This window comes from Mytilus californianus, unplaced genomic scaffold (assembly GCF_021869535.1).
Source record: "Mytilus californianus isolate M0D057914Y unplaced genomic scaffold, xbMytCali1.0.p SCAF_5, whole genome shotgun sequence".
Lineage (NCBI taxonomy): Eukaryota > Metazoa > Mollusca > Bivalvia > Mytilida > Mytilidae > Mytilus > Mytilus californianus.
The window spans coordinates 59808522-59821666 of NW_026262701.1; the positions used below are offsets into that span (position 1 = coordinate 59808522).

General features: G+C 31.5%; 1 protein-coding gene across 4 annotated transcripts in view; it reads right to left on the reverse strand.

The window, feature by feature from the left end:
• The window catches only part of LOC127701144 (protein-glutamine gamma-glutamyltransferase K-like), a 90038-nt gene that overhangs the window by 49878 nt on the left and 27015 nt on the right, over window positions 1-13145 (reverse strand). Inside the window, exon 1 of one of the 4 annotated variants that reach the window (XM_052204955.1) lies at window positions 730-1578. The exons of the other annotated variants lie outside the window; for them this stretch is intronic. Coding sequence (XP_052060915.1) covers window positions 730-772 — 43 coding nt within the window. The 5' untranslated portion in view covers window positions 773-1578. Of the gene's footprint in view, window positions 1-729; window positions 1579-13145 lie in introns of those variants that run through there. 4 annotated transcript variants of the gene reach the window in all.

Here is a 13145-nt window from a genome sequence, read left to right on the forward strand (position 1 = left end):
ACCAAAAAAAAGCACTTCCTAGAATGAAAACTTTCATTTGAAATTTTGAAACACATGTATAAGTAATAAATCATAAAGATTGATTATGTTTATTGCGGAAAAGCTTTGAGGAAATATGTACATGTATATTAACGACTATATGTATATGTACAGACGCTCATCCAGGTATTCAAAAAGGGAGGGGTCAATTGAGAAATAAGGGGGTTTATGACAAAAGTCAAAATTCTGGAAAATGTACTAAAACACTGAAAAAACAAGACATAACGGAGGGACTGACCACTTTCACACTCTCCCCCTAATTAACCTATCATACAAAATGAAAATGTAGTACTGTGAAATAAGTACATTGTGGTATGCATATTCTACAAATTCATTTTTATTCAAACGATACTGGAAGTGCTGACCCTTCCGGACCACCCGAGTTCATCCCTAGTTTTTTTGTGGAGTTGGTGTTGCTCAATCTGTTGCTTTCGGTGTAGTGTTTTGTGGGCTGTTGTCTTTTCTTCGTCTTTCCTCTTGGCAATGGTGCTGTCCGTTTTCTAATTGGATTATCCGTTTTCTTATTGGAGATGGTTTTCGATTTCCCGTTTGATAGCATTTCCCTCTTTTTTTAAATATCAATTAAAAAATTATATCATGATAATTTAACTATTATTCCTAATTAACATTCAACTATTATTTACGATTCAGAATCTTTGCTGAATTAAAAAAAAAATCATGCTAACTTACCATAGATGTTGTTGCTTTTCATCCGATGCAAACAATTTAACATTTTAAAATCCGAAAGTTTTCTACATTGCACCAGTTTGATCAATTATTCAGTGTACTCTAAATTGGCCCCTTCGCTAAACTTTCTGTTTTAGAATGCCTCTCTAGATCATATTGTTTTCTAGAGATATCAATTTGATTAATGAAATATTTCAACTAAACTGCTAAGTGCACTCGAAAATACTACATCAATTTCTTGTCGCTTTAGGATAATAGACTGGAGTTTTCTTTCAATCATCTACACAAGTAATCTCTTCAATAAAGTAAACTGAAATTGATTGTATAGACAATAAAGGATTAATGGTGTACGGCGACTGCTACAGGATATTCACCTGTAAATGTTAATCGAACATGCTGGTGACATAAGCTTGTCTATAACAATATCTTGTTCATGTCAGCGCTAGGATGTACATTTCAAAGACTCGTCATAGAACGATTCCAATGGTGGATTATGCTGTCATTTGAATACGTTACATCTGATCTCCGAGATTACTTCATCGCCATCAAAGGAAAATAATATTCCTGTGTATAAAATCACCAAGTTGTAAATTTTTACGGTTTTTCAATTTTCATTTTATTGTTGTTCTTCTTTCAAACATTTTTTTTTATATTTCTCCATTTTCATTTTTCTATTAATTATTTCTTAAAATTAAAGCTGTAACGACTTCAAAGAAATCAGCATAATTTCCCCCCCAAACATTCTCATTTCTAAATTACTAACAGTTAAATAATTCCGAAATATCGACATTTTAGTCTTCAAAAAATGCAAGCAATTCATCAATTGAAATGAGTGGAATAATATCAGGAAAATACAGAAGGCGGATATATGAAAAAATTAATTCTCTAAATATCAAACTGTTCGTCATTACCATTAAACTGAAGAAAGCAAAATGTTAGTGAACCGTAAATAAACCGTAGAAATTATAAAAAAAAAAAGACTAAAAGGCAGAGGGTAGCAACAATTAACCAGAAATAATGCTGAAATCAACTGCTGTATTTTATAATGAATAATCCCTTTACAATTATTTACTTTGCGATTGGCAGTATGTTTTCTTTGATCCAAATTGTCTGATATAATACTATTAACGTTTACGTTATCACGGGTTTTATTTTCTTGGGATTTGTATGGGAAATCATTTTTAGTAAGAAAGAAAATGTCTCCGCCACTAACTGACAGACAAAATGTCTATTTCGCAAATATAAAAATAAGAAGATGTGGTATGATTGCCCGTGAGACAACCCTCCACCAGAGAAAAAATGGCATTGAAGTTAACAACTATAGGCCAACGCACGGCCTTCAACAATGAACAAAACCATACCACATAACAAGCTATAAAAGGCCCCGAAATGACAAATGTAAAACAATTAAAACGAAAAATCTAACGGCCTGATTTGCGTACCAAACAATAAACGAAAAACAAATATGATCTACAGCAACAAACGATATCTTAGTCTACATAATAATATGTTGACAATGAATTTATTGGTATATTTAATATGATACATGTATACAGTAAAAACGACAACCTCTGAATTACAGGCTCCTTAGGAAAGGAACATACAGATATGTAAGGATATAAATGAAAAACAAGATCGCATTCATTTGAAAGATAGAAATGCTATTTTATTGATTTTATAATGATATCAAAATTGATATTCATTAACAACATACTGCTGAATAATTATTGTTTTTTAGATATCCTGCCGTCGACCTTTAATCTCTTTTTTTCAGTCAAAAAGCTCAATCGCTCGCACCTCTCTTTGTCCATGTAATCCAGAAATTTAACAACTGCAGTTGAACTTCACGGTTTGTTGGTATTAGAATTTTTCCATATTGAATACGGAGATTGCATTTTGTTGAATCCTAGTGATTTTTTGTCATTTAGGGAATACATTATATGAAGTTGATGAGAAATCTTTGAAAGTCAGTTACATTTAGTTACAACTTTCTTGACTAGAGGAGATAAAGATCTTGACACACAGTATAGACACTTGTCGATTGTTCAATAACTATGCTGACCTCTACATGTCTCTGAGTTTTTTGTGTCAATGATGAACTATCTCCTATATACCTCATTTTCTTACGTGTATATAATGAATGATAACCTTAATCATATAAAAATGCATTAAACCGGTACAGAGAATTAAGGATTTGAAGTAAAAATGTTTTTTAGTTATTTTGATGCCAGAACTCACCAAAGATACCGAGCTCATATTTTGTTATACCAGACATATATAGACTACATAAGTTTCGTAAACATAAGACTAAATAAGTTTCGTATACTTAATATAAGAATAACAAGATATGGTAGTTGCATATACCAGTTAACAATAACAAGATATGGTAGTTGCCAATGAGACAACTCACCACCTATTAAATGACGAAGAAGTTAACAACTATAGGTAAGGTATATATGTAACCGTTCGACAAAATCAATAGTTATACCGCTGAAAATAATATTCAAGGAAAAACTGTTGTCAGGCTTAAGTAAATATGAAGATCCTTTTTATACCATTATATATACATATATGTATAAACATTTATCACATATTTATTAAGAAAACATTGGGTTTTGCATAGGCAATAACCACAAATTTGTCCTAATCATATTCCTGCCGGGGGCAAACAACCAATTATTGTGCCCTGTTATGACGTCATAAGCTTTCGGAACAACAATGACGGACGGGAAACGTAGATTAAAATGACAACAGAAATAAAGAACAATAATACTAAAAGAAAATCTGACATTGACATTATAATATTCAAGTACTATAAATTTGAACGGTTGAGGAGCTTATTTCTAATGACGTTATTTCAATGGAGGACAAAAAATGTATGTTCTTGCCAGACGGAATAATAAAATTCTTTCTCGGTTTTAAGCATTGTTATAATATGTGATAAATAGATTATAACATGTCCTTTTCAATTTAGGCCCTGGTATCATCCCTCGAACCATATGAGCCCTCGGATAGCGCTTTGGGCTAATATGGGAGTCTCGGGATGATACCAGGGCCGATATGGAAAAGGACATGTTATAATCTATATAAATATGTGACATATACGTCAATGATACAGTAACATTAAGACAATTAAAACCTGAAAAAATATCATAACAGGTAATTGTGTATCATCTCTATCTTATTAAGAACGGCCTATTAAGAATGACCACGACGGAGAAAAATCGTAATCAGTTTTCGATCGGCTTTTCTTTTACGTCATGATACTCTTCGTTCACCTCGATTTTTCGTTTACATCATGGTACTCTTCGTCCATCTTATTAAATGAATGTTATAGTAAAGGGAACAGTTTGTTATTCGGGGAACAATAGTACAATTGTTAGCCAATATATTTTAACCCGGATCATATTCATGTTTTTGCCGCAATTCAGGCCTTTGTTAGTGGTTGTCTTGTGTCATATCGTAATGTTTTGTTTTGGGATTTTTTTCTTTTTGTTCTTTTTTTTATTTGAAGAGTTTTCTTTATGTAAGACCTTAAATTTTTTTCAGTTTTTTATATACAACTTTTATAGACTCGGAACGGATTACACTGATAGGTTGGTTATTGCTTAACGCCCAATGACAAATATGTCATGCATTTTCAGGACGATGGAACGATTTAGAACTTGACACATTGCAGACACCTGTCTGTCGTTGATGACTGTATGTTGCCATAGATGTCCTTTGATGATTTTTGTCTCAGATTTGTTGTCTCATTGACATATACCCAGCATCATTCTGTATTCATATATAGCTGCTATCATTCTATCCAGTTTTTTTGAAAGCAAAGCTTCCTCTTTGGAATTTTAGTGTCAACAAATTAGTCAGTATTTTATGACATACAATTCCATATGTATCAATTTCAAAAACTCATTTTGTGAAATAGTGCAAGAAGCTATTTGCCATAAATCTTGATGTAATGTCTTTAACCTTTTAACTATAGTGCAGTTAGGTAATAAATTTTCTTTGAAAATTCGAAATCTGCATTTTCCTTGATTTATTCCAAATAAGGTATAATTTTAAAGCACGGTTATATGATGAAATACAGGAATAGTCATATAATAGTGCAATTAAGCTTTAATAGTATGAGTCGTGTAGTGCAAATGTTTGTAAATGACCGGATTTACACTTATGTTAAAGTACTTGTGGTATTTTCAAGAAAATTCAGACATATTAAAATAGACATCTCCATTCAGTCAATATCATTCAAAAAAAGACATGTTCTTTGGAAATGTCTATAATTAACCATAATGTGTAGTAATGATATTTCCTTAATAATGATTTGTAAAATATTTCATTATTTTAAATTTCTATATTTACGGTTAGAAAAACGATGTAACTATCAAGTTTTTATTTTGGCGTCAATCACATTATAACGGGAATTCAGCCAATCAAATAAGTCGTAAAAAGGGTAACAAAAAAAGAAACAAGAACTGTTACTAATACATGAATGCAATATAATTAATAAAATTACACTTTGTTACGAGGACTTAAATAGTAAAATAAAAATAAACTAGTCTGCATTTATGGAAGTTTTTTTGAAGTAAACACACTATACAGTTTATTCAAATTAAGTTTTTTCCTTCAACAATTACAAATCTACAAAACATTAAATTTTGTGATTTTATTTTATTTCATTTTTGTTGCTTAGAAAATTGCACGCGCTTAATTTCCCCATTCAGTGAAAAATGTTATTAACAACAGTTTGGATATATTTAACAACTGTGTTGCAATCCGGATTAATCTTATTATAGTAACTAGAACTAATTTAGAAAACGTAATTGTGGTTGTTAACTATTGCACTTTTATGAAAAATAAAGCTATTTGTAGTATATCTACAGGTGTGGGTGACTATTTGATAAATCTGACGTCTGCAAAACTTCTTTAATGCAACAGCAGATAAAAACAATATCAAGGAAATGGTGGGATATTAATTAAACTATGCGACATTTAATTTGTTTTTCTACAGAAATAAACGTTTTCAGAACGACAGGGGTAATATGTGAGTCTTTGCAAATGATGCTTTGTCACGATAACTTACAACTAAAAACATTCACTAGTTATGCAATTTCGTGCAACTGGTCATTTAGATACGAATTCATTCCATTTGTGTTTCAGATATTGTTTGTTAGTGAAGTCCGTATTGTTCTGTTGTTCTAAACGGGCTTAGGTGAAATTAAAACAGAATATTGGGAGTGAATTGATTAATACACATATACGCATACAGTTTCGGTTGTAAGAACAAACTACGGTTGCTTAAAATGCTGGTGTTCTTCTATAAATCACTTGTCGCGATTAAATGATTGCATAAAGTGAAAAATACAGAATTTTTCAAGAAAGAATTTCTTGATATTTTGATGTATAATTCAAATGCAGTAAAAATAAAAATAAACAAACATATAAAAATTGCACTGAAAACAAGTTTGAAGAATATAGACAATGCATTCTTGGAGAATTCAACATTTTTTTCTTAGTATATAAAATGTAAAGAAAAAAAAACAAGCGAAAACCAAACTCGAATATCCTTGTGACTGAAAAAAGTATGAAAGTCTTTTAATTAACAACAACAAGTCATCTTTATATATGTACCAACAGGTAACGGAATAAATAGATAACGACACCTTAACAGAAAGGCGGGGTTTTACGGCACTGAGACGTCTACTTGTATGGCAACTATATTTAAGGTTCAATATATTTAAAACTTTAAAGAATGTAAACTATTTTAAAGTACATAATCAGTCAAAAACTAGCAAAAAATAACACCAGGTTCTTGTTACTAGTTGCAATAAATACTACAAAAGATTAAAAACATCACTGTGTGTTCACCATATACAAACAGCACTGGCAGATGTATTTCCCCCAACACTTCCCAAAGCATGCTTTATAAATTCATGAGCGATACCAGGGTTTCAATTTGGTACGACAAGACTCCAGTTTAATCTACAAAAAAAAACCAGTGACACTCAAAACAAAACAGTCGGAAGGCCAAATCAAAAACAGAAAGAGTAATTAAACACCTTATAAACAGTAAATAGCGAGCAATAAAAAAAACTTCCAATCTGTCTTTGAGAACTAGAGGTTAAGAAATATGAAATGTATATAAACTCATCATATATATCAAGCATAAAATGTTGTACACTAGACGCGCGTTTCGCCTACAGAAGACTCATTAGTGACGGTCGAATCGAAAAAGTTAATAGCTCAAACAAAGTACGAAGTTGAAGAGCATTGAGGACCCAAAATTCGGAAAGGTTTTGCCAAATACACCCAACCTAGGCAATCTAATCCTAGGGTAGAAAATCCTTGGTAGTTCGAAAAATTCAAAATGTTTTGTAAATAGTTAATTTAAAATTATTACCATATAAATGATAAAAGAGAAGCGAAAGATACCAAAGGTAAAGTCAACACAGAAGTGCTGACTACTGGGCTGGTGTTGTTGGTCTTGCTGACTACTTGGCTGGTGTTGTTGGTCTTGCTGACTACTGGGCTGGTGTTGTTGGTCTTTTATCAAATAATGAAATTTCAGTGGTGTTTTAATGTTATGTATAACGCAATATTCTGTTTATGAAAGAAAACCTAGACATCGTAAAACGTAAAAATGTATACCGTGTCATCACAATGAGTTGGTGAGACAGACAGACAACATCTAGACTGTAATGGAAAGATACAATAAAACAACAGATTGTAGTCACTACAGCACTGAAAGTTGTAGGGTACTCTTAATACATTACATGCCATTAGACGAAAACTTGTAAAAAGGGGCAGAAGGCACCGATTGGAAATTAAACAAAATCACAAGTTCACGAAAAACCGACATCACCATTGAAAAAAAAAAAAAAAACAAACAACGAATTAACAAACAATATTCTACCAAACACTACATAGAATACTAAATCCCAGTAGGTCTTGGGTGCTACGGAAGGGTAATATAATGCGCAAATTACCAACACCAATCGCTGTCAGGAGTACAACTTAGTTGTTAAATCCATATGGAAAATCGTGATTTTAAAATTAAATGAATTTTATGTGATAATGCATTAAACCTTTGTCAAAGCAACCCATTATGAATATATCCTTTTTCTATTGATATGTCGTTTCATATAAACAGATGTGTTCCTCTCGCATTGATGTACGAACGACCCTACATATTTCAGTATTCATATATCAAACATACATTTAAGGAAATCATTTTATATAATTCTTGTGATGCTTGCTGGATTTGATTACACTAAAATTTTTCCACGTCTATTCATCCCCGTAGTAAAATGCAGACTTTGTTTTCCATTTAAAAACAAATTGAACACTTATGCACTGTAAATATACCGGACGCATGACGCGTCCGGACGCGTTCAAAACTTGTACACCGAATATTCAATAATTTAACGTCATATGTTCATGCTTAGAGACGTGTTCAAAATTTGAACGTTTGTGTTCAAAATATTAACACCTGTGTTCAGACGCAGTGAACACCGGTGTTCAAGTTCTGTTCTAAAAATGAAGATAGTCGTTTGTCCGATTTTCTATCCTTCCAATTGGCATATTCAAAAAGAAATACTTTAAAAAATATGAATGTATACGCAGGATGTTGATCTTGTGAATTTTTGGTTAATATTTTAGTAATTGTGAAATATAAAACTTCCAAGCTGGCATATATGTATAGTTTATGAATTTATTACTAGGTTTACTTATAAGTGACATAATTATGCATATCAACGAGGCCTGTTATGATAATATCGTAATAAAAATATGTCGATGTTTATCTTATTTCATGATCCGTTCATTTTTTTAATATTACATGTTCAATCAGTGTTCAAATCGCTCGAAATTTTGAACTCCTCGTGTTAAAAAAAAAATATACCAGGATACCAAATACCGGAAACAGATATCGGCTGGCGATTTAGGCGGTTAAACGAAGAATGGATACACATAAAGAAGAGAACTGGAGAATGGACTTCTATCCCACATGAAAACGAAAGAAGTGAGTAACTTAAAATAATCTCCATATATAGTTCGATGGCTTCCTTGTTATTTTCTCATGCCAGATATATATATATATATATATATAACTATTAGGTGCGCAAACGGGTTTTTGTACGATTACAGAGTAATATATATATATGTGTCAAATATTCAAAACTGTTATATCCAAAATTTCAATATTCAACATAAAAGACGAATTAAAGAAGTGGCTTTAGATATAAACGTAAATAACTGTCAGCTTTGTTCTGATGATTTCCTTAAGTGATGAATAACCAGTCTGTCTGTTATATAGAATAAAAGATGATTTTCGACATCCACATATAGCTGACTTAGAAAATGCATTCGTTTTTTTATTTTGTTTGCAGGAATCGTTAGACAAAAATGTCTGAATTAGGAACCGGTACCCAATAATCCCAAGAAGGTAATTTCTGCAAGCTTCAAAGTGGTGGAATAATGGAAAGATGTCAAAAAAGGTATGACAATATATGTATATCAATAGCTTATTTCGGTGTATCATTTCTATCTGTTCACCTTAGGTCAAGAAATAGACTTTTGTAATTTTTAATGTCAAAACGTGCATTTCATTGCACTAGAATATCAATTTGTACTCTATTCTCTATTATATATCAACATTAAAGCATAACAAGCATTGCATAATTTGATGCTTTATGAAAACCCTCTTCTATTAATTTTAAATTTTATGTTGCAGGATATAGGCTCATAGACATTCCTTATTGAGGATTTTGACATTGGAAATTGATAACAACACATAAAATGCCACCCAGTTGATAGCTTCAAGTAAAGATGCACCGAAAAGGGGAGCGTACATTGTATGTGATGACACCAGTGTCATGGAAGTAGCTATCGTACAAGAACTGTTGGAATTTGCAATTTTTTAAACTTTCGTTGTGACAAATATTTATGTTATAAACTGTTTACTTATCACATTGACATGCTTTTTGGTTAGGATAGTATCATACAGAGGATGTAGTAACTATCTAATAATGTAGGGAAAAATCTTTATTTGTGATATATTTAAGTCAGTTTAAAAAAAATATGTATGTGATTTCACTGACTGTTATACTTATCATAAGGTATCTGATGTACTTTTCTTTCATATATGCTCATTTGATTACATAAAGAATTACTTGTTAAAAGATGTATTTCTTGTTATATTTTGCCTGAATTGAATATAGTTTTTATAACAGTTTAAGTTGAGTACTTATGGGAAATTATGTACCCTTGAAAATAGAACATGTTCCACATTTGAACACCATCACTTTGAACACTTTTGTCAACTGTTCTGAAAGTGAACATCTGGTGTTTTGAATCTTGACACTTTTGTTCTTGAACATGTTCTATGTGTTCAAAAAGTGTTACAGGGCTGTTGAACGCGTCGACGTGTTATAATTTTGAACATTCGGAGACGTTAAATCGTTGAACACTAAGTGTTAAGAACTCTAACATCAAGTGTTCAAATATGAAACACAAAGGCATTAAAAACTGAACACCACACATTTAATTGATGAACACTAGTGTAAACATTTGGAACACCATTACACGTTCAAAAAGTGTTACAAAAAAGCGTTCAAGCAGTGTTCTATTTATTAACACTTATATTTACAGTGTGTTTCAGATACAAGTACACGCACTTATTTTTAATTTAACATTAATTTGAAGTATTTCGTGGTATTTTATCTCATTTTAAAAAAAAATTAAGACTTTTTTTTTGTTATTCTGAATATAAAACTAGACTTTGAACTAGTTTTTAAGATAACTGTGCGTATATTTGGTCAGGTATATAAGGTACATGGATGTGGCTGGGTTACAAGATTTTAAGAGTGCTCATGCAGTCTTCCATCATACATAGCTTGAATACTGGGTAACAGCAAAATAATGAAACGAACTGTAAATAAACTAAAATGCCTTAACTACTCCGAGCGGTACTAGGGACACAGATATACAAACCATAATTACAAAAGACGAAAAGAACAAACTAAATGAGTTCACTGGGTTACTTGTTCCATGTTTACCAGAGAAATAAAAGATGTGAGTTATACGTCAGGGGAAAAGTAACTCAACGTCTCAGAGAGAAACAAAAGACATCAATAGACCAGGGTATAGTATGTAACAACAGACAGGTTCCTTAACTACATCTAATACAAAGAGTAATACTCACAACAGATTAAGTATAATGGTCTTAAGTATTGAAAAAAAATTGGGTACAGCAGAATGTTGATCCTCAAATTGGAAGGCATGAACGTTATCAATTGTTACATCATCTTTGTCTTATCATGATTAAAGTTTTTGGAAAATAATCACATGTATTTCTTTCACTCAATATAAGCCAATTAAAGTTATGTATATTTCTTTCATTTGATATAAACCAATTACAATTCTTTTTTTTCTCAAAGTTTGCAAGATTTTATATCTATGTGTTCCCATAACAGACGAGGTTTGATGTTAATTACAATAATCATAGTTTAGTAGTTTTATCTATAATTTATCAATAACAGAAAAAACTTGTATATTCTAGTATAACAGCCTTTCTGTCTCTATAAATTAATTTAAACGTATTATTGTATATTTTGAACAATGAAAAATCATTTTCCAAAATACAAATCCCTGAATGTAATTAACCAAAAGGGATCAGTATTTTTACTTATAAAAGACATCCACACACATTCCCATATACTATTATAAATACAACAGCATACAACGTATAAAAAAATCAGCACTTATATATACGCATCGGGATTCAAAGATAACCTTTACTGTGCTCAGCGTTTTAGACTACTTCGCCTACTAGACTATACTATCTGTATTTTTTTTTAAATCAATTACTACATTTCAGGTTTTGTCATTTTCGTAAAAAGATGGAGTTCCTGTTCTGAACGACTCTCCGTCCTGAATATGCATGATATATGAATCAGTTCACCAACCAATAATTAATCAAATTTGAATGATTGAATTAAACCCTTTTAATGAGATGGATTTACCAGTATCCACGATACAAGTTTTTAATACACTGATGAGAATTGTGTAATTAGTTAATACATAGTGTCTTTTCAGTCATGATGCTTTGCTACAAACGTCTGTTCCAATAAAGTATGTTTTTAAATCTAGCTGACTATTCAAATCCTCGTGGCGAATCAGATAGATTGATAATATTTATAGCATCCCTGATATGAGGCTCACGACAATTAAGTTGTTTCCTCTTGAGAATTAGCCCTGAACGAATATTATGTGTTAAAATATAGTAGACTCCAATAAACTAAGCCACGTTCTCCCTGAAGTAAATTTTGTCATTAAATTTAAGGATAATGATAGCAGTCAGCGTTTAATTTTGCCAACAATAATGACTCTCAGGAAGAAAAGATCAGAAAAGTATTATCAGTAGAAAAAATCTAATTGTAATAGATGCCAATATGGCTTACTGCTGGACCGTTATGACCTTATCAGTTATTGTGGTAAACCTGAATAATGAGACTCTTTTGCAATTGCACTATCATAGGCAGTAATTCTATTAATTCTGTGTGGTTTTCAGGTCAGAATAATCGGAAAATTGCTTGAGAACTGCTAAAAGTGCAAATCCCCGCGATAAGAACGTATGTTATAACGGTAATTAAAGGCTCCTTAGAGGCTGATCGCTCGCCTGGCTTATTGCATAAACTTGGTGTAAATGTAAATCTGAAATTACTCAGAAGTTAAAGAATAAGTACAACTTAATTCACGTTGTCTATAATTTGTTGCCATCTACAGTCATTAAAATGTCATCTTTATGCAGTGGGAAATCTAATTTCAAAATTTTACCTCCCCTGTAAACAACACTAAAACTTAATATTTTCAAAGTTTGTTTCGTTTTAGCATGGACGCTATTAATAAAAAATTCACAAGAAAACGAGCTGGTAAATAGCATCGTCACCGGCATTGTTTTGCTATTGATTTTCTCGACTTTTCTATTGTTCTCGGTCATCGGTTTTGCAACTGTATAGTGGGATCGTCGGCTTGATGTTGAAGACAATTAGTTGATGGTTGAACAGTTGATCGATAGTGGTTTCAAACAGTTAAACAGCACTCTCAAGCTAAATATATGACGCAGGGAGAACAAATTTTGTCGAAATAGCATGATAGAAATTCAGGTAAAAAAACTTTTAAAGGAAAAAACCATTGCTGTCTAAACAATATAACTATTTATATATAAAAGAAAACTGTACAAAAACCATTTTCTAACAAATAAAACAGATATTATACAATTATAGCCTTTGTGTGAGGTCGATATAACATTATATTGACCTCAATCAAAGACTACAATTGTTAACTTATTAATCAACAACTATTGCGTGAACAATGTAAAATTGGGGTTTCTAGAATGTATTTTAGTAACATGCTGTATGCCC